Raw genomic sequence first — 21,192 nt, forward strand, 5'->3', positions numbered from 1 at the left:
TGAAACGCGCGACGCGACACTTGACCTATACTTTAGCCGCGGCGCCATTCAATACCTCGGGATTGCTGGACTCTATCCGCAGTTGCCAGCAATTTTCGATTGCTGTAGTATCAAATGGAGATAGCAGACGGCCTATATGACCAGCCCGAGGTAACAGACGTGGATCCAACTGTCGGCGCCCACGTCGCGTCCTTGATATCTGCACTAGGTGGTCCAGACCACTCGCTTTCCAACCATCCCTACGTCCTCGGCGACGACGCGCTCGCGTGTTTGAAGGACCTCAAAAGATGGATAAAGGCGTATGACGAGAAGCTGAATCGTTTGGACGTTGCACGGGCTATCTCCAAGACGAGCTTAGTCACTGACGATTTATTGCAGATTTTGACAGATTGGGAGGCGAGTAGGACTCGATGTACTATGACTGAGTTTCGGACCGCGTTGGCATGTCGTGAGTGCTTCTAATTTCGATAATTTGAATTTTTGGTAACGGCATGGTGTAGTGGAGCTTTTGGTGCCGTTGACGTGGCCATTACAATTAGAAGGACTAAGAAATACAATGGCGACGAATAAACATAAATCGCACATTGAGCGGGCTCAGAAATTATACAAGCACTCTATAATTAACCATCCGACTCAAAAAGTCCTGCAAGCGGTAGCATGTATCGCGTTACCATCCATCTCTATGACACCCTGCGATCGCACGCCGAGGGATGAAGGCATCATCCGTCTTGTGTTGTATTTCTTCCGCAACATTGCGATGATCGAGAGCATGTCGGACTCAATTTTAGACGAGGGCCTAACAGCATCAATCCTCGCGTTTGCACAGCAGAGTATTTTCGACTTAATAAACGCGCTCGGATCAGGTGTCTCGGATGTGCTGAAAGTGATTGACCTGCAGCTTCTGGAACTGGTGTTCCAAATCGTGAAAGGCAATGATCCGGACACTTTACATTGCAAGCCATCCGAATCGTTCGGAACGTGGCTCAGGTTGGAAAATGGGAGTGAAGTGAAATCAAAGGTCACGGCAAGGCGACATAATCGATTCGGTACCATGATGTCTCTTGTCGTCGCTGTATGAATTTCGGACTATCACACGTTGCAAAGTATTGATGAGATTAGGATAAAACACGGTTGACACTATCCGGACAGCAAGCGCTGGAAGATTCAGGCTCCGCAATGGACTTGCTCGACAAGTTAAAGAAATGGCGACGACCGCCTGGCGGATTCCGACGAACGGTTAGTTCGTAACCTCGTTTCAGAGTAGGAATATGTGCTGATTACTACAGAACAATGACCTACAGAAAAAGACTCTCATATCCGGCGAAGCCCAGAAAGCGCTTGCTAATTTCGTGGACGAGTTTTTAGATTCTGCCTTTAACCGTGCGTGTAGATGATATTTCAAGGAGTTCCCGATTGACAAAGATGTAGCACTATTTATCAGCATCCGAAGAGAAATCGAGCGAGAATCCAGCCGCGTAGAAGATCACCACGAGGAGCAATTCCTGTATCTAGTGTCCTGGTTCCTCTCCGCCGAACTGGCACGGCAACGCACTACCCCAAACACCGACCATGGCTTCGCTCTCGTCGCCGGCGTACTCGATCAGCAATCACTCGTGACGATAACCAAACTCCTCCGCAACGCTGTGGAAAACAAACACATGCGCAAGCTCGGCTACGCCATGCACTGCTTCAAACAAATCATTCTGCTCACATCCGCAATGTCATCCAGCGACGTTGAAACTAACCAGGAGATCGCTGAAAATATGATTTCGCGGCTGTTTTATGAGGAGGCGACATTGGATTTGTTGGCCTCGTTGCCGAACGTCGTGCATGGGGCTTCAGTCTCTTTGATGACCGCATGCTGCGATTTAGTGTACATGGTGCTCAAAATTCTCGAGTCATATTCTAAACAAAGCGCCCATCTATACATCCGCGGCAAAAAAAGGGGGACTCGAAGACCAAAATCATCAAACTCACCGGACGATACAAATGATAAAGGCTGCAGTGTGCTATCATCTGACGAGGACGAGAGCTTAGCACATCAACAATCCACCGAACGCTACTTCGAATTCTCGCGGTTTGAACGGAAATTCTTTACGCAGAATTGCATCGACATGTTTCGTTCCGTGCTGGCGACGTACGCCGATCTTTCAGACCAGCAAATTAAACGCATCATCGCATTCTTCCACCGCATCTTTTTCAAACGCGAGGAGGAAGTATTATTATATAGACTTGATGTCATGCTTGTCCTGCACCGCTGTTTGGATCCGCGTGAGGGTATCAGTTACTCAAATTCTGCGAGGAAGGAAGTGGAGCTCTTTATGAACCATTATGTCCGAAAGTTGGCGAAGGCGCTTGTGGAGAGACCGGCATTGTATGTTGAGCTTTTGTTTACGAAGATGCCGGACACGTTGTTTTTCTTGAAATACGGCCATGATCAGGAGAAGCACCTAAAGCGGAAGCGCGAGAAGACGAAGGTGGCCGAGGATAGGAATCGGGAGAGTGGCAGTGAAGACGATGATGCTATGAGTATTATTGAAGATAGGTCTGACATCGATAACGTGGACGGGAGCGATGATGGCTGCGACATCGGTGACATCGAGAACGGCATTTATGACGGTGCCAAACGAGCGAACCGGGCAAAAGGCGCCATCAAGAAATCCACCAAGAAATCGGAAAAGGTGAGTCCCTATAACAATCCTCCCATAATATATCGTATACTAACGCAGTTTAGAAACGCTTTAAGAGAGTACGAGAGAAATCAGACGACGGATCACCTTCAGCGAGACATGCAAAGCCGCCAAAGGTGTACCTGTCGAAGGAATATGTTACGGATAGTGATGTTGATGACGACGAGGTCGGTGTGCTTGCACCTGATCCTGAAAGTGTTATTGAGTACGATGAGGCTGTGGATGTGCTTGCTCGTGGTACAGTAAGAAGTAGCAGAGAATTCTTTCCGCCTGGACGCGAAGTAGACGCGGATAGTGCTGAGGATGTGTCCAGTCCCGACGTGGATGATGGGCATGACGATAGTGGAAGTGACATTAGCGACAGTAGTAGTAGCAGAAGCGGCGGTGCGACTCAGACAGTAAGGCAATGACGAACAGAGTGATGTGGAGAATGATGAAATATCGTGCCGACCCAACCGTCGACAGAATGCAAGACATCTCAAGGAAGTGCTGGAGCTTGATGAGAACACAGAGGGGCTGCAGATAATGTTGTAAAGATAATAATGAACCACAGTGTGAGGACGACTTAAAGGCATAACTTGTCAAATGGTAAAAAATTGCATAACTATTTAAAACGAAAATGTCCGTAGCTTCGTAAATTGAAACGATTAATTCGTACACGACTAAAAACCTAACCCCAAATGACATTGTGATTTCAAACCCTAACACACAACTTAGATCTGAGACAGAGTTACTGCTAGTATGCATTTGCAATTGCCTCCAATCTTACAGACCTCGGACCTTTACACAATATTCACCATGCAGGCTGACAAGCAATCCAAGGAGCAAGAGAGTATACCTACATACACAGTTTACCTCCGTTTTCCATTCCCGAGGAATGGGTTCCCTGAGCCACACCCGGTACGTCCGAGATCAAATGCGCGCGCATGACTTGAGGTCATTGCTGCGTTATGGAAGGATGGAGCTCACAGAGGGACTAGATTGATTGGAATCAAGATAAAGAAAATGAGTTATGGAGTATCCTTTCCCGCGCGCATAAGCGGACTGAAATAAAATGTACGTCGCGCGTGCCATAGGCGCTATCCTGAGATACTAATATGCAATAGGGCCACAGTTGTACGTTCGCAACCCGCACCGCTCTCGGATGACTTCCATCTACTGACAAATGCGCGAATCGTAACAGGGCCGAGTATTTCAACGTTTCAATTCCGTTCTTGTTGCAGCAGGCTGCCTGGCTGTACGAGCGCGAACTGCAACAAGTACGGGAAGAAATGCAGCGGGTTACTTCACAGAGCGGTACGTCTCCGGCCTCATTTCTTTTCGTTCCTTCTGCTGTTTCTGTAGAATTTTGGGTGGTGCTGACGTTGCGTAGCAGTATTATCAGAACAAACACTGTTACAATCCAGCCGCAGTTTCACAGGCGCCAACAGACCTCCGACCCGTGTAAAAAAATCACCAGACTGTACGTCCCCCTCATATCTACGCCATATTTCTCTAACAGGCCAGATCTTTCCGCGTCAACACTCAATTTTCGCACGCGGTTCCAACAACACGCGGCGGGATCAGAAGAATCAATTTCGACCTCATCCCACTACTCCGACGATAATCAAGAGCGAGACCAAGAACATACTTTCGTCCCGTTATTTTCTAATGAAGATCATACCTCAGCAATCCCGGCAAATCTGAAGTCTTCATTCGCGCGCACAGGCTTTAAAACTCAAACCGCGCGACGGCCCGGCGTAGTGGAACGGCCAACAACTATGAATAGTGCTGCATTGACTGCGACACGTGGGTCGAAACCTAACAGTACTGGAAGTTCGTTTAGTGATATATCTGGTTCGTCTTATTTCGTGTTTACGTTTTATTTTCGATGGACATATGTGCATGCAGGGCTAATGACGTAGATGCCAGTATTAGTCGGTCGGCGCTGGAAGAAGCGCTATTAAGTGACTTGAAACAAGGGGGTGGGATGTCAAGTCGGATATCGACCATATCCGGCGCATTAAGAAGTAAATACTTCGAAAGGTAGCCATATTTCAATCATGTACCAAGGATATATATACGTATATTACCATTAAAAATTACATCACTACCAAATACAAACGAATCCATTTCAACCAAATCACACTTTTTACCAAGGTATTAATAAACAAAAGTTGTTAAAATTACAAATGTTTAATCGGTTCGTAATCAGGCGGTAGTCCGTCCCGCACAATCTTTCCTTTCTCATCAAAATGCGCGGCCCCATCCGAGATGCCAATCGTAGATGCCGTGTTGTCAATCTCCGTAGTCGACCATCCGTACGGATCACGCGGGATCCAGAGGAACGGTGCGGCAGCATGGACGGCAGGAGAATCGTAGGCCCCACGTTCTTCCTCCTCTGTGTATTCCGGGACTGGCCAGTCAGGCACCATTGTCTGCTTCATCTCAAGGTAGGACGAGTAGATGTCTGGGCGGAGAAAGCGAAATATTGATTTTGAGAATTTGTTTTTTGTGTGACTGGCTTCGTAGGCGGTGGATTTTTCGATGAGGTTATGTGTCCCTGGTTTCTCGGTGAGTGTCGGTGTCGTGTTCGTACCGGTGGGAGAGGAGCGATCGAGACCGAGAGAGTGCGCGTGTTCCATTTCGATCGATTTCGGGAGAGAATCGATGAGCGGGACCACCGCTTCCTGGAGCGTGATCTGGAACAAGACTGTGAAGAGGAGCATGATTGCAGTGAGAACAATGCAGGCCCAGTTCTTGCCGACCGCGAACAGACCGAGCAAGCAGACGAGCGCGAGATAGAGGCCAGTGAAGGTCTGCCAGAGTGCACGCGGGTAGCCGAGACCGGTGAGATCGAGAGGCGGTTGGTAGACGTACATCAAGTTGTACAAGTACGCGACGTACAAAATTGCGAAGCCGACTCCGGAGAAGAATAAGATGACAGGCGAGATGATAGAGTACGTGATCGCGATGACAGCCAGGTTGGTATATACCGGGAAGAGGGTACCCCACCCGATGGCCGACAAGCTCGACCAACGGTTGTACATTTTGCGGGGCGTGTTATCGAGGAAGAAGGACATAATACGGAAGAGAATGAGGCCGACGATCTGCAGCAAGATACCACCACCGATGGAGAAACCTTGGAGAAGCAAGTACGATATGAAGAAGTTACTTGACTTTGGCAAATTTGTGGCAAGCAAACTCGTAGCCGCAGACGGGTCATCGATAATCTGCGTGACGACGGCCGCGGCAGAAGACGAGATGGTAGTAATCAAAAATACTTGGATAACCTGGAACGCAAAGTACGAGTTCTGGACATGCAGCTCGACAAGCGAATGAGACGGCGCACCAGCAAGACGGGCCATGAGACGCAAGATAGGAGGCAGCAATGCCATGAGAGCAGCAAGCATAATTGTTGGCAAGAGCGACGTGACCAAGCCATACAGGACAGCAGGCATGTTTAAGATGAAGCTCAAGAAATCCACTCTGTCGGTGAGGTAGGTGATGTTGGAGATTGCACCGGCGACGGCGACAGGAATAGCCCAGAAGATGATGAGCACGACAATGAACGACGTTGTGGCGCAGGTGCGAATCAGACGCTCCCACCACAAGAATCGCAAGCTTGGCCAGATAATATCTTCGGGGTGCATACCGATATAACGTGGGGCCATATGCAAAGGCAAGTGGTGCGTGACCAGCTGGTAAGCGTCAAAAGCAGCCTCGGGTGAGTTGAATTCTATAAAAACCGAGTTGAGCTTCTTGGCCGACATGTAGTCGTCCTGCATTCCCTTGATCTCGGGGTTGAGCTCTGCAAGTTTTCTGCGGTTGTAGTCTATCGTATCGACCTTCTTGCCTACGATCGGCTTGAGTCTCTTCGTCGGACGCTTGTTCTGAGGGACATAAGTGTCGATGTTGACACCCTGCTCGATGGTCGCATCTGCACCGGCATTCTTATCTGCCTTGAGCTTGTTCTTCACAGCTGTCTTGAGAAGCTTGACTTCGGCGGCCTCGAGCTGCAGCGCTAGCTTGTCACGCTCGGCAACTTTGTCAGCGAGACCTTTGTGATTGCGGTTGATCCAGACATTCCGCGCCTCAGGGAATAAGCTGAGCAGCGTGCCCTCGTTTAGATAGCTCTCGGGGACAGTTTGGAAGAGTACTGTCCGGAAAGAGACGCGGTTCCAGTACTGGGGTGAAGTCACTACGGCTTGGCGGACGGCGATGAAGTAGACGAACTCACGGTAGATGGCGAAGAGGATAAAGCCGAAGAAGAACCAACACAAGAAGGCTTGGGCGTAGTATCGTTTCTGGTTCGAGATGTTTGCGAACGAGAGCAGGTCAAGGCCACTCTGGCCGCCGCCGCCAGTCGCGTTGACCGGCAGCAAAATAGGCCAGAGCATAATTACGCCGACGCAGGAGATGAAGATGACGAGCTTGAGATAGCGCAGGAAGAAGTAGCCGTCGAGGCCAGTTTGGCGCAGAACGTAGACGTCTGGCTTGAAGACTAAGGCCTTCAGCCAGGCAAAGTAACCGGACGGCAACGGCTCAGTTCGTTCACTGGAATTGTTAGCGCCTGATTGTTAGCGCCAGACACATAAAGACACGTACTTTTCAGGAATGGACTCGAGAAATGTCTTTGGCTGATAAATGCGCTTGTCTTTTGGGCGCAGAAGTAGGAAGCCTAACAGGAACGCGAAGAAGATGATGCCGTTGAAGACGACGGCGGAGACGAAAGTGGAGGTCGAAGAAGAGGTAGCCATTGTGCCTCATGTCTTGTCCGTTAAGAGGTAAAGAGCGAGATGCAAATCACGGGAGGCAGAGGATGAATAAATAAAAAAAGGGTCTGCGGCGCGTCCGTTCCGGATCTTCGCATATTTTGGGCAGGCATGACTGCGGCGCACCACCCATTGTAAGAATAGGCTAGTGGCGGTGCGATTCCGAAAACAGACTAGTAGGAACGGCCACCTTTGATGCGAGAGAGCTTTAGTTAACCGTATCCGGCATAGCAGAGTCTGACTAGTACTGGAACGCTAGCCGTATTTAGAAGGGAATGCGCAGGCCATAGACTCATGCACACCACAAACGCCGGCAGAAGCCCCGCAACCCCACTCCCCCGCTTGTGGATATATTATCGTATACATTGCGGGCACAGGATGATAACACTTTTACTATCAGCATACTACAGCAGCAGCTGTCCACTAATAATGATTAAACAGGCTATACATGCATCATCTTTTGTTCGTCTAATTCACACCCACCCCATACTGTTTTCTTGTGACTGCCTTCCATCATAAGTTTATTTTGCGCTGCATGTCCTACCACCACCCCCGTTATAGTTTCAGTCGTATCCAGTCTGTATTTCAAAAGCCAGCGCAAATGAATACGATCCACAGATGGTTCTATCACATGTGCAGCTAGATAAGCAATGTGGCTGTGGCTGGTTTTGCAGGAATGACGTCAATCTGCCATATCTGCACTTGCCACAGACGCCACTGCGGCGGGGTTCAGGCGATCATTTCGTCACGCCGCCGCGTGGCCCAAACGTGCGGCGTCTGAAGCGAATTGCCACGCAATTCATGATGAACTTACCTCTCACACTAATAAGCAAAACACTATCACCTTAATCTGTCGCTGTGTGGACTTTGGCCCATCTTCTCATTTTGATTGACAATAAGAGCGTTAGAGCGATGAGACAGCCATACTCAAAAACGCGACATCAAAGATTACACATAATGTGCTTGAACTGTCGGCAACCGTTCGAGTCGTAGTTCTTTGTCTTTCGGTATTCGAGCCTCGGTTATCATGCTATTGTCTATTGACATTTTGTGCACGCGATTTTACTAACGGGCATGATACGGGCTCAGTGTACCAACAAACAAACAAACAAACAATGCATCAGTGTCAGGATAACGCGACTAATATGTCAACATCAGTACAAACCTCTCGTATAATGATCCAACTGACTGCATCTCCGTCGAATCAGATATAATACGCTACCAGAAATGCTCTAGCTGATAATAATAATATTATTTGTCACGGATATGTTGTATATTATCTATCGTACAGTGTCTGCAAGAATCCTTACTCGCCAGGGCAACAGGGCTTAGAACCGGAGTACCAAGCTGCCGAGAACCAAGCCACTTGGTCCGCAACCGGTCCCATCAAGAGGGGAGCTGTTACAAGCTCATAACGAACATAGGTTTTACCTCTGAAAATCTTTCGGACGATTTCCCTACGTCCTTGTCCAAATGGATGCTCCTTTCTATAGACGGAGACTTATACATATGCGAGCACAGTACGCGCCTTCGCCGAGAGTAGCTATGCTCTGAGGCTTGCCTGATGGCAAGGGGGCCGGGACAACCAGGTCTCGCTATTTGGTTTCTAATGTTCAAAATCCGGGGTTTGGTGGGAAATCCTTCCCACGCCAAACGCGGAATATATTTGAAGCTCACAACGAAATTCGATCATCACTAGGGCTGGCTTGATTCCAACTTGCTACACTTACCGCGGTCAAGACCCTTCAAAAATAACCCACCAATTATCCCGCTCATACCCGCCTTCGATCACCTTCCCACCCGCAGCCTCAACGTCAGCTTCTATCTCGCCCTTGCGATACAAATGGTAATACCGCTCCACCACCGTCCGCGCGCCATCTTTCTCTGTAACCCAAGGCACCATCACGTCCTGCGCGTGCCCTTCGTCCCACCCTCGTCTCGAGCCTTTTTGCTCCAAAGCCCAGACATACACTAACGCCGTCCCCCCTTGTCGCAATGCACGTAATATACTCTTCACAGCCTCGAGCCGCCGCTGCGGCGTCGCAAAATGATGCACAACGGCAATCGATATTGCAAAATCGAACCGCGATGTCCGAAACGGCGTTTCGATCCCATCCGCAATACCCACATCCACAAACCTCTTCTTGCCGACCTCCTTGCCCGTGCACGCCAGCTCGATAAGCTTGCTAGATCTGTCGCTGCCGAGTACGTAGATCTCCGGATTCACAGATATGTATTTTCCATTCCCGCATCCGATGTCAAGACCTACTGAACCCCGTGGGCGCGTCTCAAGGTATCGTTGCACGATCGGCCATGGTTTGTACCGCGTTTGTGAGAAGTGCGGGGCAATTTTGTCGTAGACTGCGTGAACGTGCGTATGTTCGAGCTCGATCGGGTCGGCTGGGTGCGCTGTTGCTGATTGTGATTGTATAGGCATTTTGCTTGCAATCCTGAACAATGAGGGGGGAAAAAACTTGTGCCATAAAACCGAAACGAAAGACTCGATTGAGCCGCACGTCAACAAACGCGCCTCGTTTTTGAACAGTAACTATGCTAAAATACTCCCAAACCGCAAGCAATACCATCATCATCCGCACATCAACCAACCACTCGAAGCTTCATATGGCAGACATCCTTCTACTAGTAACCTCCGAGAACACCACGTCCGAGCGCAGAATCTCGCCCCACTGGACCCTCGCGCATCTCAAATCTCGGCTCGAACCGATCACAGGAATTCCGTCTTCGTCCCAACGCCTCTCCCTCTTCATTGCACACTCCGAAACGCCAATCCTGCTCACACCCCCAGACGGGAGGACGGACGACGAATATTTGGTGGGAGAGTTTGGTGATGCTTTGGTTCCGTTTGCAAGGGTGCAAGTTGATGACTCTAGACCTTTCTCTGCTCAAGAGAATTACACCGATGTTACGCGTGTAGCGAAATTTGAGTTGTCCCAGGAAGAGTACGCCAAACTGGATGATACAGTTCTTGCGTGGAAGAAGCGGAATCAGCTAGGTCGGTTTGCGGAAACTGCGTTGGACCACGACAAAATGTCGAAAGCAGCCCTGGTGGAAGCAAGACGGATTCATGTCGGAGACCGGTGTCGCGTCGTCGAACCTTCTGAGCGCCGCGGTACTGTCAAGTTTGTCGGCCGCGTGCCGGAGCTACCGAGTGTGGGGACGGAGGAAGGCGATGCCGTGTGGGTCGGCGTTGACTTTGACGAGCCCGTCGGAAAGAACGATGGTACCGTGCACGGCGTAAAATACTTTGAAGCCCGCAAAAATCATGGCTCCTTTTTTAGGCCAGAGAAAGTCGAGGTTGGTGATTTTCCCGAAATAGATGACTTGTTTGATGAAGATGATGAAGAGGTCTAAAGATTGTTTGTTCATTATTTATAATATAGTGTTATCGAAGATTATTAACCACACTGCGCCAAATCGTACATCTAATATACACAAAACTTCAACTTGGTATCACAATTTTAACCTTCCTCCTCCTGGCTTGCGTTAAATAACGTGTCCGTTGACTGCGTGAAAAACAGCATCGCCTTCTTGCTTCCCACATTCCGCAATGAGTAGTAATTTCCTACATTAGGTTAGCGAAATTCACTGACCAAACAGAATGCACCCACCTCTCGGCACAATCGTATGCCCACCACGTCGTAATCTAAACATCGTGTCTTGAATAGTCACCTCAACATGACCCTCAACAACACAGAAAGCGAGCGCGTTATGTCGTGATGGCCGCGACCCTTTCTCGCCATGCACGGGTAGCAAAACCATCCCCGACGCCATAAACCCGCCAGGTTCGTCAAACGTCTTCGCGAACTTGAACGTCGAACTAGCGGTTTGCAGAAACGGAATGGCGTGGCCAGATACCGCGAGGCCTAGCTTCGTTAGCCGCAATTAAAAAATGTGCAAACATAAGAACATACGTCTTTTGACAATCTTCTCGTCGTCCATAAAATCGTTGACTTCTCCAACAACTTCGTCCGGCTCGCTCTCGTTTGCAACATCAGACAACTCGTCCTCAATTCTGGTCCGTCTAAAGACACTGGCTCCTCTGCTTTTACGCTGTGTTGATGCCCGCGAAGTCGTCATGGATTGCGGTGAGTCGACCATAATAATCTCCTTGATCTGTGGCAGAGCCGGGCCAGACTCACGACGCTCACCAAGGTTGTAGACTATGCGCTCGTTACGCCAGTACGCGAGTGGCTGCACACGTACGCGCTTTGATCGTCGCACGCCATCTTCTTCCGCGCAAGACCCAGCCGGCGGCTCTGGTATTATCCTTTTGATGTTTTCTGATAACTTCCGCGGCGGTTCCGAAGACTGCCCAGATGCTGCGCCGGGTTGTGAAGCAGACGTTGACGGAATCGGAGCAGCCTTCCCGTTTGGCTTCGACCTCGTAGATGCCGGCTTGGACGTGACTTTTTTTGGGGCCACTTTTGGTTTCCCGGATACTTTCTTGAGCGGAGCTGCCTGCGCCTTAACGACCTTTTTTGATTGTGGCTTTACAAATTCTTCGTCGTCAGGCTCGACTTCGAATTCCGATAGCTCTGAGACTTCTTCTATGTCCATATCGTCGTCTTCAACTGCAGACCCCGATTCAGACTCTCGTCGTAGAGTCGGACCTGGAATTGTCCTCTTCGTGACCGCAACCTTATCCGCAGCCGACACATTCTTATTCTGTACCTGCAATACACTCTTCTTCTTAACTTCGGATATCGCTTGTAATTTCTTGGCCCTTTGGTCGGTGATTTGTCTAAGCCTCTCTTCACTCTCGCGCTTTTCCCGCTCCTGGAATTCCCTGTAGGACCGCATCTTTGCATCAATCTCATCCGGCGCCTGATTTTCCTTTTCGTTCTTATCATCCTCGTCCTCCTCTACGCTCTCCGCATCAGGCACGCCAACTTCCAGCTCACTCACAGAATCAGAAGCATGTTCCTCATCCTCCAACACGTCATAATCAGCAATCGCAAACGGCTTCGGTTTCCAATTCTTCGACGCCAAGCCACGCTGCTTCCCTCTAATCGACTCTGGCATAAAGTCCATTTTCGCCACTGCCTGGAAGCGCTCTTCTCGACTCGCGCTATCAAGTTTCCGCGCAATATCGCTGCGGCGCGCAGGCGAGCCAATATTCGTCTTCACGGGCGTCCGCCGCGGCAAGACCCCAGGGCTAGGCAGACCCGCTCGCCGAGGAGACGCACCCGGCGACTCGACTCGGCTTCGCGAGGTCGTGATGTCCATGCTCGTCTCGCTGTCTAGTGTCCGCGCGTTCTCGTCGTGATCACCAAACGACGCGGCTGGCGCAGTCGCCGTCGCCGTCGCTGTCGCAGGGTCAGGTGAAAAAAAAGCGTCCATGTTTTCCATGCCGTATGAGTCGCGATTGCCGGTATCTGCTATCCTGATACCGGTTTTCCTGGCATTAAATTAGTACGCTCATCCAAAGCAGTGCGCACCGAATAGACGTACCGTCCCGCGACTCCGATTTCGGCAAAGTTCGACGGCCGTGGAACGCGCTTTGAAATTGGAGACTGCATGTTGGTTGTATGCAATCCCTTATGAAATCAAATTATTACAAACCAATTTAAGAAATTCGTCGTAGCTCCAAGTCAAAATATTTCGTCTACTAGGATGATTGGTGAAGCGGTGGTATGACGGAGTTGCGGTTGGTGCCTGCCAATCATGGTTTGTTTACCTCTGGGATGATTTGTTTGGTTCTTAGAGTTTGTACTGTGATCAAGGTCGGGTAATAGTTACCCGGACAACACGTCGCATCGCATCTGGCTTGGGTTCACTCGATAGTTTCCAATACATACATAACTATGTGATAAGTAGCCATGGCTACATCAATAGCGTCACAAGATATCGCGAAACTAAGTCAAAATGGCGTGGAGTGCGAGGACTTAGAATTTGAAGGCGCATCGCAGACATCTGTCGATCTCGACTTCTTGCCCCCGGGAGTCAAGGTGCCGTTGCCAGACATATCTAGTACCTATCATACGCCCATTCCAAGAGCGATCAAACTCGGTGAACCCTGCATCTTGGGCGTTGATGAAGCTGGCCGCGGTCCTGTTCTTGGTGAGTTCTTATGACGGTGACCTGTAAAAATATACACCACGAAGACTGCTGATGGATGTAGGTGCTATGGTGTACGCGTTGAGTTATTGTTTAAAGTCATACGCCGAAAATTTACCGTCTTGGGGCTTCGCAGATTCAAAGCAGTTAACACACGCTATCCGTATGAGCTTATTCAATAGAATATGCAATAGCGGTCAGTCGTCTGACGATTCTGAATTATTCGAGAACATAGGCTGGGCCACTCGCATCATGACAGCGCGTGATATTTCAAGCGGCATGCTACGGTCAGAGACCGGGAGAGTATACAATTTGAACGAACAAGCGCATGATGCGACTATAACTCTCATCAACGAGGTACTGGCAATGGGTGTCAACGTTACCGAGATTTACGTGGATACGGTTGGCCCACCGGCATCATATCAGGCTAAGCTGTCGAGGTATTTTCCGAGTATAAAGGTTATTGTCACAAAAAAAGCGGATTCTCTATTCCCGATTGTTAGTGTTGCTAGTATTTGTGCGAAAGTAACGAGGGATATATCACTGATGTGTCGCGATGAGAGTGATGGCAGGTGGGGCAGCGGATATCCTTCAGGTAAGTCTGATATCTTCATAGCAGCAGATTTGCTTGTTAACCATCTCAAGACGGCAAAACTACAAAATGGCTTAAAGATACTCTTGACCCGATTTTCGGATGGAGCGGCGTTGTCAGATTCTCATGGCAGACCTCGAAGGATTTGCTAGAAAAAAATGAAGGGGCGATTAAAGTTGATTGGTACGTTCGCAAGCTTTATATCTGCTCGCTTTACAATCTCAGCTAACTAGATAAAGGAGTGATCAAGAGAGTGTTGATATTAGGCAGAGTGCATTGCAATCATCCGGGTATTGGATCGGAAAGCTGGTCACATCGGAGTTCTAAGAGACAGTTTGCATATATGACTTAGTTATACATTATTAATATATATTTACGTGCCTGACTATTTATTTTTGTAAGCATACAAGTAGCAACAAAAACAGGTTGACAAGTAACCCTTAAATATACCTAAATGAAGTTCCAAGTGTCAGCCCTTATCTGATGACAATTACCCTGATGCCGCCCAGCGACTTCCGAGCAAAGTTGTCGGACGCCTCATACGAAGTTAAGATCGTATCTACAGATAACGGCTACCCGGGATTATCTTTAGCGGTTTGATCGGTTCAATTAGGCATTATAGAGTGCAAGTTACTTCAAAATGAGTTCAAAAACGTGGGATTACATCGCGAAGATTGTCATGATTGGCGACTCGTAAGTCAAGCGTGTACTTATAATTCGGTCAATCTATGGCTTTTCTATTGCTAGTAGAACGTATTGACGACCGTATCTTGCATAGAGAGTGCTAATTTACGAGCTTGCAGGGCCTGCGGAAAGTCGTCGCTCACTGTACGATTGACGGATAATACCTTCAGTGAGAACCACGATGTTACTATTGCTGCGGAAATTGGATCGAAGATTGTGCCAGTAGACGATAATGTATATATTAAGCTACAAATATGGGTATACATGAGCTTGAGACAATGCTATATGGACGAAGTTGCTAACAAGTGTAGGATACGGTGCGTAGCTACAGTTCGCAGCACTCCAATTCGATGTATATCGCGAGATGCTAACTTCAACAGGCTGGACAAGAACACTACCGAGCAGTTACGCGATCATATTTCCGAAATGCGACAGGCTGTCTTTTAGTCTATGATGTAACTCGACGGGATACCTTCCTGCACGTGCAAGAATGGCTGGCAGACCTCCGTGCGCAGGCGGACCCTGAAATCTGCGTGCTGTTGGTAGGCAATAAGTGCGATTTGAGCGATACTCAGCGACAAGTCTCAATACAAGAAGCGCGGGAATGGGCGCTTGCGAACGGGTTGCTAGATTTCGTGGAGACTAGTGCGAAGACAGGCGATCGGGTCGAGGAAGCGTACTTGCAGGTGGCGCGAGAGATATACTACAAGATTAAGGGTGGCAAGTTTGATGTAAACGATAAGGTGAGACATTCTTACGGGTAAAGAGCTCAGAACTATGCTAACTGTGCCAGACTCATGGAATTAAGATCAACAGCGCAAAATATGGCAAGTCCAATGGCCTAAATTTAGATGCCAACTCACAGAATGATGGTGGAGCCAAAGGACGGTGTTGCTAACTGGTCGAAAGATATTTGTATTCCGCATGTATTAATAAATGGCATGATCCGCACTGTATGTATGATCTTGGTTATTTTTAGGTTGTTTGTTTGGTTTCCATAGGATTGATAGGGTAGTTGTAATTATTATAAGTTTAATATGCTTCGATTTCGCTCACATGTGACTGCAAGCCATTACATCAGCTCACGTATAGCCAGAATTCTCCTCTGCGCGATTGAACCTCCACAATCTAACACTTCTAGCCGCTGTCATAATGTCCTCGATCTCTTCGTCAGTGACGTGATGTGACGTGACGATTTAGTTTGTAGTATTAAATGCCACTTCCTCGTGTGCTCTTCCGACCACATGGTCAGAGGGGAAGTACAGGCTCTTAATGTATACATAGCTAACCTTATCAACGTCATTCGCAATGTACTCAGAATCCAGCGGGATTCATCCAAGTGATTGGCAATAATGATATGTCGCTCACCGACTTCCTCGGCAGTTAGCATTTCACCCGGCGGATATGTGAGAATTCGTGGTTCAGGCAAACCAGGCAACACAGATTACATGACGCGAAGAAATCGCACCGGACCCATTTATACCCGCGATGCATCAATCACTCCCCGAAATACGGAGATATTGTCGACCCTGGCACCATTTCCGAGCCGAGTGCGCAGAAGCCCGTTGATTGGTAGCGGTCACGGCACAGTTTTGCGGACATAGGCTGCAGCTGTGGAGATTTTGCCATGCTTCTGCTATTTCGTCTTTGAGTTGTCTTACGTGTGGTCCATGAGGTAGCCCGGCATATAGTCGTCGAGGAAATACTGTGGTGGGATACGAATGTGTCGGGCCACTGAAGTTGTGCCGAGCAATAAATATTTCTGTGAATGGAGAAACTCCCCTTGACGATAACATTTCAAAGATGCAAGAGTGTGATGGCAGATTGCAAAACCTAGCAAAACTCGCAAAACCCGCTATATTGCGAAAATTAACAGGAGCATTTGGGGAGCCTTTTGGCCCCGGAGATGAGCTTAATATCCAGGCTGGACTTGCACTGCACAGAAGCATTGCTGCTACGTACAGCGGGGCTAGGACCCAACGTGGCATCATCCCGAGACACTGCCACTTGCCATCATGCACTCAGTGAAGTACATGAGCATAATACATCCTCGGCCTCTGTATCATCTCCTCCAATCGAGACTGACCGTGTCCTCCGAAGTGGGCATCGCTGTGATTCTAATGTTGCCCCGTCTCGCACATCAAAGTATTCGTCAGATGATTCGGACTCTGATGATGTGTCGCCTGGACCAAGTAATGCGTCGGGAAGGAAAAGGAATTTGAGCTAACTTTCCTCGTCATCTGACCATGAACTCGCCGGAGGTTCGAAATCAAGGGGTAGGAGAGAAGAAGCACATCGACCCCAGAGGTCGCGGCAATACTGTACGCAAAGTTGCTTAATGGGCTTGCGCAATAAAGGGTACTTGGATGTTCGTTGTCCTAATGAAAGGCGTCATCGACGAGGTCAGAAAACTGATCGGCATCTTATCGACAGCGCGGACCTGGTGCGACTCATTAAGCAACAACTTGACAAGGACCTCGATAACTACTGCACTCCGTTGGGGAAAGTGGGGACACGGGGCGCACTATTCAAACTAACTTTATTCTCTTACGGCTATACCTTTGTCGGCAAAGGCACCACTGATCGGCTCTGGGCTGATGTTCGCAGCGAGGCTGATGTTTACAGCGTACTCCAAAAGGCCCAAGGTTCTGCCGTTCCAGTTTTTCTTGGAACAATTGACATGAAGTTGACCTATTTCCTCCAAAAGGGTGGTTGTTTTTTTCACATGCTGTTAATGTCTTGGGGAGGTGAACAGGTTGATCAAGTGAAGGATAAAGTGGACTGGTGGCTTGACTTTAGACGATCGATAAATGAAATCCATGAATTGGGAGTGCAGCATGGAGATCTTCATTTAACAATATTTGTGGAATTCTCAGCTCGGCCGCGTTCATATTATTGATTTTCACCGTTCAAAGCTTCTCGGGCCGCAGGTCCGACTCCGAATGCTCAAAAAGCGGCTTGTCAACGTGTAACAAGACGGATTGGTGTCAGTACGCCCCTCGCTTGCGTCCGATTATCCGAGTCCCGATTGACGTCCGGTAGTGATGACGGTGAAGTTGGACTCTATTCAATTGATGTCGAATAATGCTTTGCTAAAGTTGTTCGTTACTTTTCCGATGCTAGTTATATATTTTGACGGAGTCTCTGGGATATTGTAGTTTACATTGATATTGGGAATGGGACATGGAATTTATGGCATGGCTATGCGTAGAGTTAGTATCCTGCTTTGCCCACTGCAAGCTAGATCCAAGTCACACGATGTACAGTATTATTGAGAGCGAAAGCTGAGGTCACTAATTGCTTCATTGCATTCGCTTCAAATCTCCAACTCGCCACGTCCCTCACACGCAACTGGTCGGCACATATATCATTACCCGTAGTCCGAATCTTCGTATGGGCAATTTTAACGCGGATTATTTCCAAACTAAAAACAGATGATAGTTAGAAACAGTCGCTTCGAATCATTGCTCTACTATTTCATTCGATGTCAAGGTCGCCGTGGTTAGACAAATCCCTTCATTACTTCACTCAATGGAGTTGACGTTGAATCATTTATAATGATCCTACCACTTCACGCATAATGGACGTAACGTACCAGCTGCAGAGAGCCCGCGGGGCGGATATTGGCTTCCTTCGGGCTTAGGACATTTGCACCTGCAAGCGACATTAGAATACCGCATCAGTAATCAAAATGGCTTATAAATGAGTCTTACCATTCTTCTTTCGGAACGGAATCGAGAACGGATGGAATGTGAAGGCCGCATCCGAACCAAGTCTTCCCGGCTACAAGACATCAATTCAGTTTGACATTCTTACTCGTCCAACTACGATGCCCGCAGTGCACTTACAGCAGGTATCACAAACTGAATGTTTGCACATGTTGACCAAATTGAGCAAGACCAGAGAAGATGAAGACTGATAAGAATGTCGAATGTAATGACTATCTATCTGTAATAGCAGCCAAATACGTAGGACGAATAGTCGGCGACCTGGTCTAGGGTTGGCGCGGTCTTATGGTTTTCTAACCCTATCCAGCCATTTTGATATAGAGCAACCTCTACACATGCAATGATAATTAAGCCCTAACCCCTCATCCAGGGTTTCCAGCTTCTGACTTCGCCGTTACAGCCACACTATTTGGATACATACCCTAGGCGACTTTTGAGCCAATATGGTAATTGCCGTATAGGGTCTGTGACTGAACAAGTCGCGTTGGAAATGTAAACCCTCATCAAAGCAACGCGGCTGCAGCTGGTTCGTTTTTGAAAAATGCTGCATCCACGCCTCACAGCCCATAAAGTTAGTTGCCCCTGGTACATCCACGCCGATGGACTCATTTTTAACTCGGCACACTCTGGCCACTGCCTTGTTCGCATTTTATACCCGTTTCTCTTAGCCCAGCTTTATAGACCTCCATCACGGCTCCAAACTCTCGTTTCTTCTCTCCTCATCTTCTGCCGATCCCCGTCATGGCAAAGTCTGGGGTCGCGTTCAGCTCGTTCTCGATGCCGAATGCCGTGTATCGCGTCTCCGCCGTCGCCCTGATATTCTGGTCCATCTTCCATTTCTTTTCGAGTTTCATTTCGCCTTCTCTGATCACAAATGAAGAGGCTCAGGCGAAGGCACGTGTCGAGCTGGCGCACAAGATCGAGACAGCAGAGCTAGGCAGAGACGGGTTCAAAACACTGTCGAAGGACTACTTCCGCGATTTCTACGGCGCTGAAGAATGTGGACTTTCCTCGACGGACCTATACAATCCTCACATTAACGCCGACGGAACGCTTACGAGACCGTACTGTGCGAACAAGCAGAAGTTACTTGATGCCTTGTCTGGTGGAGGCAGAATAGGGTTCAACTCGCCTTTTCACCCTCTTGATTGCGAATACCGCTGGTTCGACCCAGAGGAAATCTGCATGATCCTTGATCGGTTTGATGCTGTGATATTCATTGGCGAGCAGCGCATGACTTCTCATGTCTATGCCGCGTTCAACTCGCTCCTCCGAAAAAACCTCGCATGGGGCGGTCTCAAAAATTGGGAACTAAACGAACAGCTTCGTCAGCGATGCAGATGCGAGTCGCAGTACACCAACCCTCAATGTGGAGGTGGTTCTGTTGGTGTAAGCGATCATTACGTTGTTGACTCCACCGAAATCCTTGATGCGAAAGAAGAAGGCTTGAAGCTTGGCGCTCCCTACGTTTGCAACCGCGTTTTCCACGGCCTTGTCACAATAAATTCCGAGCCCGTCGCTGCGGGTACACTCGAGGACATTGACGATATTCTCGTTACCTATCACAAGACTGCTAAGCCTGTTCCTGTCATTCTCCAGCAGGGTCTCGCCCACGGATTTAATTGGGATAAGACTACGAAGGTCATGGACGCCATCCTTAGACAGGTCGAGAAGCGCGAGCCCAACCCGAATCATCGGCCATTCCTATGGCTTGGACCTACATCTGCTGGTCATCTCAAGCCTCCAGGTGTGATAATCGAGCAAGGTAATAACGCTCTTCACCATTTCACAGTCGAACTGGGCAAGCGTGCAAAAGACAGAGGTCTCGATGTCTTGAATCTCTTCAATCTCACTCTCCAAGCGGACTCTTACGACGGTACTATGTACGGACAGGAAGTTAGTCTTACAACAGCCATGATGATCATCAATTGGCTAAGCAGGGTCGAGAGTTTGTGAGTATGTACTGGTTTCGGACTGTTGTTTTTGATTTGCATTTGGGGTTGATCGCGACGCTTTCGAAGTGACTGGGAACGCTTTGGATGAAAAGTCTAGTCTCTCCCTGTTTCTTTGTATCATGAACATTTGTACTATTGGGTCATTGGTTGCCATCTCGTGTTTATCTTGGATTGGATGTAACGGTCGGTCATAATTACATTAATTCAAAACGCATTTTTCGAATGAGATGATATATTTTTGTTAAATCATGGATGGTCTGATAGCTCCGTAAAAGGCAAACTTTTTTTTTTCTGAGCTATTTAAGACTTCCACCGTGCCCTAGACCCCGAATAAATGTAAAATAATGATGAACTTCTGCCACAGACGCGTCTATCGTCAGGAAGCTAACGCACTTCGTAGATGTTTCCACCGGAGCCGCATAATCGGCTGGTAGCCCAATATCTTTCAGTGGACAGTAAAGGCGTTGTGGACCATGCTTTAGGCAATCACATAAAGTAAGCTAGTCTCGATATCGAAGAGATTGTACATTAAAAACACAATTTACCATAAATCATATGCACGAAAGAATGTACGCAGCACGGTTACACCCAAACGTCCATTAGCCAACGGCCGTACGTAGAATTTAGGAATATGCTGCCCGTTCAATAAATCCAACCTCAAGCCGAAGCCCTTAGCCCAATCTACCGATTCGGGGTTCACTCTCAGATTCG

The 21,192-nt window shown here is 48.4% G+C and overlaps 11 protein-coding genes across 11 annotated transcripts; 7 read left to right on the forward strand and 4 right to left on the reverse strand.

Annotated features, from left to right (window-relative positions):
• The first annotated feature begins 39 nt into the window (after nucleotides 1-39).
• Nucleotides 40-3,285, forward strand: V1513DRAFT_437072 (timeless protein-domain-containing protein). Its single transcript, XM_066896867.1, has 6 exons — nucleotides 40-448; nucleotides 501-1,072; nucleotides 1,120-1,236; nucleotides 1,287-1,380; nucleotides 1,429-2,681; nucleotides 2,735-3,285. The coding sequence occupies exons 1-6, from the start codon at nucleotides 115-117 to the stop codon at nucleotides 3,098-3,100; spliced, it is 2,736 nt and encodes a 911-aa protein (XP_066755794.1). The 5' UTR covers nucleotides 40-114; the 3' UTR covers nucleotides 3,101-3,285.
• Nucleotides 3,286-3,442: 157 nt separating this feature from the next.
• Nucleotides 3,443-4,832, forward strand: V1513DRAFT_437081 (uncharacterized protein). Its single transcript, XM_066896868.1, has 7 exons — nucleotides 3,443-3,590; nucleotides 3,671-3,746; nucleotides 3,797-3,806; nucleotides 3,874-3,986; nucleotides 4,063-4,152; nucleotides 4,197-4,526; nucleotides 4,595-4,832. Exons 1-7 carry the CDS (start codon nucleotides 3,489-3,491, stop codon nucleotides 4,717-4,719), a joined length of 846 nt encoding a protein of 281 aa, XP_066755795.1. The 5' UTR covers nucleotides 3,443-3,488; the 3' UTR covers nucleotides 4,720-4,832.
• V1513DRAFT_462090 (uncharacterized protein) lies at nucleotides 4,739-7,528 on the reverse strand. The gene is made up of 2 exons (XM_066899920.1): nucleotides 7,278-7,528; nucleotides 4,739-7,226 (listed from the first exon to the last, which is right to left on the reverse strand). Exons 1-2 carry the CDS (start codon nucleotides 7,427-7,429, stop codon nucleotides 4,856-4,858), a joined length of 2,523 nt encoding a protein of 840 aa, XP_066755796.1. The 5' UTR covers nucleotides 7,430-7,528; the 3' UTR covers nucleotides 4,739-4,855.
• Nucleotides 7,529-9,179: 1,651 nt separating this feature from the next.
• Nucleotides 9,180-9,881, reverse strand: V1513DRAFT_373556 (S-adenosyl-L-methionine-dependent methyltransferase; the record flags this gene model as incomplete). Its single annotated transcript, XM_066894817.1, has 1 exon — nucleotides 9,180-9,881. One exon carries the CDS (start codon nucleotides 9,879-9,881, stop codon nucleotides 9,180-9,182), a length of 702 nt encoding a protein of 233 aa, XP_066755797.1.
• A 126-nt stretch (nucleotides 9,882-10,007) lies between these two features.
• V1513DRAFT_437090 (CAP Gly-rich domain-containing protein) lies at nucleotides 10,008-10,876 on the forward strand. The gene has a single exon (XM_066896869.1). The coding sequence runs from the start codon at nucleotides 10,067-10,069 to the stop codon at nucleotides 10,814-10,816; it is 750 nt and encodes a 249-aa protein (XP_066755798.1). The 5' UTR covers nucleotides 10,008-10,066; the 3' UTR covers nucleotides 10,817-10,876.
• Nucleotides 10,877-11,047: 171 nt separating this feature from the next.
• Nucleotides 11,048-12,814, reverse strand: V1513DRAFT_373609 (Mif2/CENP-C like-domain-containing protein; the record flags this gene model as incomplete). Its single annotated transcript, XM_066894819.1, has 2 exons — nucleotides 11,048-11,328; nucleotides 11,377-12,814. 2 exons carry the CDS (start codon nucleotides 12,812-12,814, stop codon nucleotides 11,048-11,050), a joined length of 1,719 nt encoding a protein of 572 aa, XP_066755799.1.
• Nucleotides 12,815-13,271: 457 nt separating this feature from the next.
• Nucleotides 13,272-14,498, forward strand: V1513DRAFT_437094 (ribonuclease HII-domain-containing protein). Its single transcript, XM_066896870.1, has 4 exons — nucleotides 13,272-13,525; nucleotides 13,587-14,117; nucleotides 14,168-14,297; nucleotides 14,354-14,498. Exons 1-4 carry the CDS (start codon nucleotides 13,285-13,287, stop codon nucleotides 14,439-14,441), a joined length of 990 nt encoding a protein of 329 aa, XP_066755800.1. The 5' UTR covers nucleotides 13,272-13,284; the 3' UTR covers nucleotides 14,442-14,498.
• Nucleotides 14,499-14,754: 256 nt separating this feature from the next.
• V1513DRAFT_373849 (P-loop containing nucleoside triphosphate hydrolase protein) lies at nucleotides 14,755-15,562 on the forward strand (the record flags this gene model as incomplete). Its single annotated transcript, XM_066894831.1, has 4 exons — nucleotides 14,755-14,807; nucleotides 14,918-15,056; nucleotides 15,110-15,115; nucleotides 15,179-15,562. 4 exons carry the CDS (start codon nucleotides 14,755-14,757, stop codon nucleotides 15,560-15,562), a joined length of 582 nt encoding a protein of 193 aa, XP_066755801.1.
• A 1,574-nt stretch (nucleotides 15,563-17,136) lies between these two features.
• Nucleotides 17,137-17,697, forward strand: V1513DRAFT_374001 (uncharacterized protein; the record flags this gene model as incomplete). Its single annotated transcript, XM_066894837.1, has 1 exon — nucleotides 17,137-17,697. One exon carries the CDS (start codon nucleotides 17,137-17,139, stop codon nucleotides 17,695-17,697), a length of 561 nt encoding a protein of 186 aa, XP_066755802.1.
• Nucleotides 17,698-18,032: 335 nt separating this feature from the next.
• V1513DRAFT_437102 (uncharacterized protein) lies at nucleotides 18,033-18,777 on the reverse strand. The gene is made up of 3 exons (XM_066896871.1): nucleotides 18,647-18,777; nucleotides 18,512-18,581; nucleotides 18,033-18,452 (listed from the first exon to the last, which is right to left on the reverse strand). The coding sequence occupies exons 1-3, from the start codon at nucleotides 18,675-18,677 to the stop codon at nucleotides 18,362-18,364; spliced, it is 192 nt and encodes a 63-aa protein (XP_066755803.1). The 5' UTR covers nucleotides 18,678-18,777; the 3' UTR covers nucleotides 18,033-18,361.
• A 314-nt stretch (nucleotides 18,778-19,091) lies between these two features.
• On the forward strand, nucleotides 19,092-20,694 carry V1513DRAFT_437105 (uncharacterized protein). The gene has a single exon (XM_066896872.1). It carries the CDS (start codon nucleotides 19,268-19,270, stop codon nucleotides 20,480-20,482), a length of 1,215 nt encoding a protein of 404 aa, XP_066755804.1. The 5' UTR covers nucleotides 19,092-19,267; the 3' UTR covers nucleotides 20,483-20,694.
• Nucleotides 20,695-21,192: the final 498 nt, after the last annotated feature.

Source organism: Lipomyces chichibuensis (assembly GCF_038497645.1).
Source record: "Lipomyces chichibuensis strain CBS 12929 unplaced genomic scaffold V1513scaffold_3, whole genome shotgun sequence".
NCBI lineage: Eukaryota > Fungi > Ascomycota > Lipomycetes > Lipomycetales > Lipomycetaceae > Lipomyces > Lipomyces chichibuensis.

Coding starts and splice junctions, on each gene's coding strand:
- V1513DRAFT_462090 (XM_066899920.1), bottom strand. CDS start 7,429: ATGGCTACCTCTTCTTCGACCTCCACTTTCGTCTCCGCCGTCGTCTTC. Junction 7,227..7,277: donor CTCGAGTCCATTCCTGAAAA/GTACGTGTCTTT, acceptor TAACAATTCCAG/TGAACGAACTGAGCCGTTGC.
- V1513DRAFT_437090 (XM_066896869.1), top strand. CDS start 10,067: ATGGCAGACATCCTTCTACTAGTAACCTCCGAGAACACCACGTCCGAG.
- V1513DRAFT_437102 (XM_066896871.1), bottom strand. CDS start 18,677: ATGTGCAAACATTCAGTTTGTGATACCTGCT. Junction 18,582..18,646: donor TTCAGTTTGTGATACCTGCT/GTAAGTGCACTG, acceptor GATGTCTTGTAG/CCGGGAAGACTTGGTTCGGA. Junction 18,453..18,511: donor TCCGTTCCGAAAGAAGAATG/GTAAGACTCATT, acceptor TGTCGCTTGCAG/GTGCAAATGTCCTAAGCCCG.
- V1513DRAFT_437072 (XM_066896867.1), top strand. CDS start 115: ATGGAGATAGCAGACGGCCTATATGACCAGCCCGAGGTAACAGACGTG. Junction 1,073..1,119: donor TGATGTCTCTTGTCGTCGCT/GTATGAATTTCG, acceptor TGATGAGATTAG/GATAAAACACGGTTGACACT. Junction 2,682..2,734: donor CCACCAAGAAATCGGAAAAG/GTGAGTCCCTAT, acceptor AACGCAGTTTAG/AAACGCTTTAAGAGAGTACG.
- V1513DRAFT_437105 (XM_066896872.1), top strand. CDS start 19,268: ATGGCAAAGTCTGGGGTCGCGTTCAGCTCGTTCTCGATGCCGAATGCC.
- V1513DRAFT_437081 (XM_066896868.1), top strand. CDS start 3,489: ATGCAGGCTGACAAGCAATCCAAGGAGCAAGAGAGTATACCTACATAC. Junction 3,591..3,670: donor GGTTCCCTGAGCCACACCCG/GTACGTCCGAGA, acceptor CAGAGGGACTAG/ATTGATTGGAATCAAGATAA. Junction 4,527..4,594: donor TTCGTTTAGTGATATATCTG/GTTCGTCTTATT, acceptor CTAATGACGTAG/ATGCCAGTATTAGTCGGTCG.
- V1513DRAFT_437094 (XM_066896870.1), top strand. CDS start 13,285: ATGGCTACATCAATAGCGTCACAAGATATCGCGAAACTAAGTCAAAAT. Junction 14,118..14,167: donor GGGCAGCGGATATCCTTCAG/GTAAGTCTGATA, acceptor AACCATCTCAAG/ACGGCAAAACTACAAAATGG. Junction 14,298..14,353: donor GGGGCGATTAAAGTTGATTG/GTACGTTCGCAA, acceptor AACTAGATAAAG/GAGTGATCAAGAGAGTGTTG.